The following is a 2,505-nucleotide window of genomic DNA, read 5'->3' as shown; positions in this document are numbered from 1 at the left end:
ACCTCAGTTGCGATAGAGGCTTACAATGGGCCTCTTGAGGTTCAGCTGAGAGGCGGTCTATATCAGGAATGGTGGGTGAAGAAAGACTAGAGGCTGTGGGTGACAGTGCTCAGCAGCAAGAACCACTAGAGCACGCTGGGCGGCAGCAGCTGGAGATGCAGCACTGGGGCCTGCAGCAGCTGGAAATGCAACAGGAGGGGCGGCAGCACTGGGGCCGACAGCAGCTGGAAATGCAGCAGCTGGGGCGGCAGCAGCTGGGACGGCAGCAGCTGGAGATGCAGCACTGGGGCCTGCAGCAACTAGAAATGCAACAGGTGGGGCGGCAGCAGCTGGGGCGACAGCAGGTGGGCTGGCAGCACACAGACTGACAGCACTGGGGCCTGCAGCAGCTGGACACACAGCAGCCGGGGCGGCAACAGCTGGGCCTGCAGCAGCTGGACACACAGCAGCTGGGGCGGCAGCAGCTAGAAATGCAACAGCTGGGCTGGCAGCAGCTGGAACTGCTACAGCAGGGGCGGCAACAGCTGGAGATGCAGCAAGAGGGCCTGCAGCAGCTGGGGCGGCAGCAGGTGGGCTGGCAGCACACAGACTGGCAGCACTGGGGCCTGCAGCAGCTGGACACACAGCAGCTGGGGCGACAACAGGTGGTCCTGCAGCAGCTGGGCTGGCAGCAGCCTTGGCCACAGCCCTCCTCAGAACAGACAGAGCCACAGCAGGAGCTGACCATGGTGTCAGAGGTGGAGGTTCTGAGTGAGTTTACAAGAAGGTTGTTGGAAGGTTTGGAAGTGGGAGTCTCCCTGCCCACATCCCCTTTTATACCCTGCTGAGGGGCTGTTATTCTCACGTGCAACATTCTTTTCTTGTTATTGTTTATGTTAACAAACAGATGATTATCAAATTATACCAGTTCCTCTTCCTGGCTAAATTATTAAGATAGGTGGAAAACACAGTTTCTTTTCCTGCTGTTAAGATTCATCATCAACTCTGGCTGAACCATCTCCTCAGTGTCTTTCTTGCTTTTGTGTCTTCCAAATGACTGTCTCCTGACACCATATGTCTAGTCACTGTATGGGTCAGCCTCATAGTGATGGTTCTCCTCTCCACCCGCAGTGAAACATTGGCATTACAGACCCATAAGGTTTCTGGTGACGCAGGAGGATGAAACTTCATTATGGTGATGGCTCATCCATAATGGGTCGGGTTGGCACAGATGGTTTGACCACAAGAAACCCAACGGCATAAAAACAGAAAGTGTCCATATCTTCTACCCCATGAAGACCATGGTTCACTTCTAGGTTGTTGTTCAATGAGAAACACAGAACAATTTTGGGTAGAAAACTAAGTGATGAAATGTTGATTTTTGTTGTTGTTGTTGTTTCAAAAACAAAAGCTCTAGCTAACACTCGGTTTTAGTACCTCTTAAGGGAAACAGGCAATCTCAAAGTCCAGGTTCCTTGCTTCTTCATGTGGGTTTCTTGTCCTGTGTCTCTGCTACCCTGTCCCTTTCACTTTAATAGCAGCACCTTATCCAAGCTCTTTATTTCCTACGATTAGCTTCAGTTAGATGAACAACTGATTGACTCTTATTCTATTTGGGGTTGGACCTTCTGTGTCTCTGGAGGTCCTCACTCTCATAGCCTCACCTGTGGCTCTACTCAGATAAGAGGACTAGACTTCACCTTTCAGGTCTTCCTTTGAACAAATGCAAAAAGAATGAGTAATTTTTTTTTTTCAAAAAACAGTTAGCTACATGAAAGGATATCAGCAAGTTTATTTATAGCGAGGACACACTAATGACATGAGGGATGCAAAAATCCCACCATAGTGGCCAGGTAATTAGGGTTCCTAAAAATGAAGAATGCTACAAGTCCATTATTCATGGCCTGTTGGTAAAGAAACAGGCAGAGACTTCCTGAAGTCATGTGATGACATCAGTAAATGTCTTAATAGGACCATTTAATGACCAAGCACACCCCAAGATTTTTCTCAATCACACTTACTTGTTTAGCAAACATTTGATTTACTTGTGTATCCCTAGGCTTGTAGTTGTAAATTAGATAACATCTATAGGTTAAACAATGATACACACAGGAAATTTGTTGTTTGTTTGATTGAGTCACTGTTATTAAAGGGTCCACAGGTGAAATAAAGGTGTTGTATAAAGACTGTGTTAATTGATTAGAACCTTTTTATTTCTGTTTAAGAAGATTAAGAAAGCTTTTTCACCATTGCTAAAACGACAGTAAATTCTCACTGCAGATCAGGGTATACAGAATCACAAACCTTCAGCCAGCACAAGTCTTTAGTGTCTACAAGACTGAAGCTCTGGGCTAAGGGGAGGCATAAGTCACAGTGTCTGGGTCCTCGGTAGAAGGCTTCTGCTTAATTGCTATGGACTTGGACTTGGTGTTTTATGGAGATTCTCAGATTATTCCAATGGCAGTGAACTCTGAGGTCCATGTCACCAAATTCCCCCATATTACATACATTTGTGCTCATTTCAGT

The 2,505-nt window shown here is 47.0% G+C and overlaps 1 protein-coding gene across 2 annotated transcripts; it reads right to left on the bottom strand.

Annotated features, from left to right (window-relative positions):
- Positions 1 to 109: 109 nt before the first annotated feature.
- LOC129674233 (keratin-associated protein 4-6-like) lies at positions 110 to 727 on the bottom strand. Of its 2 annotated transcripts, XM_055604099.1 has the most exons (3): positions 546 to 727; positions 256 to 449; positions 110 to 135 (listed from the first exon to the last, which is right to left on the bottom strand). In XM_055604099.1, the coding sequence occupies exons 1-3, from the start codon at positions 725 to 727 to the stop codon at positions 110 to 112; spliced, it is 402 nt and encodes a 133-aa protein (XP_055460074.1). The 2 variants fall into 2 exon arrangements, with proteins under 2 accessions (XP_055460074.1, XP_055460073.1); XM_055604098.1 differs by having other exon boundaries at positions 110 to 727.
- Positions 728 to 2,505: the final 1,778 nt, after the last annotated feature.

This window comes from Psammomys obesus, unplaced genomic scaffold (genome assembly GCF_907164565.1).
Source record: "Psammomys obesus unplaced genomic scaffold, mPsaObe1.curated_primary_1811, whole genome shotgun sequence".
In the NCBI taxonomy this organism is placed as follows: Eukaryota; Metazoa; Chordata; class Mammalia; order Rodentia; family Muridae; genus Psammomys; species Psammomys obesus.
This window is presented reverse-complemented; position numbering and strand designations above follow the sequence as displayed.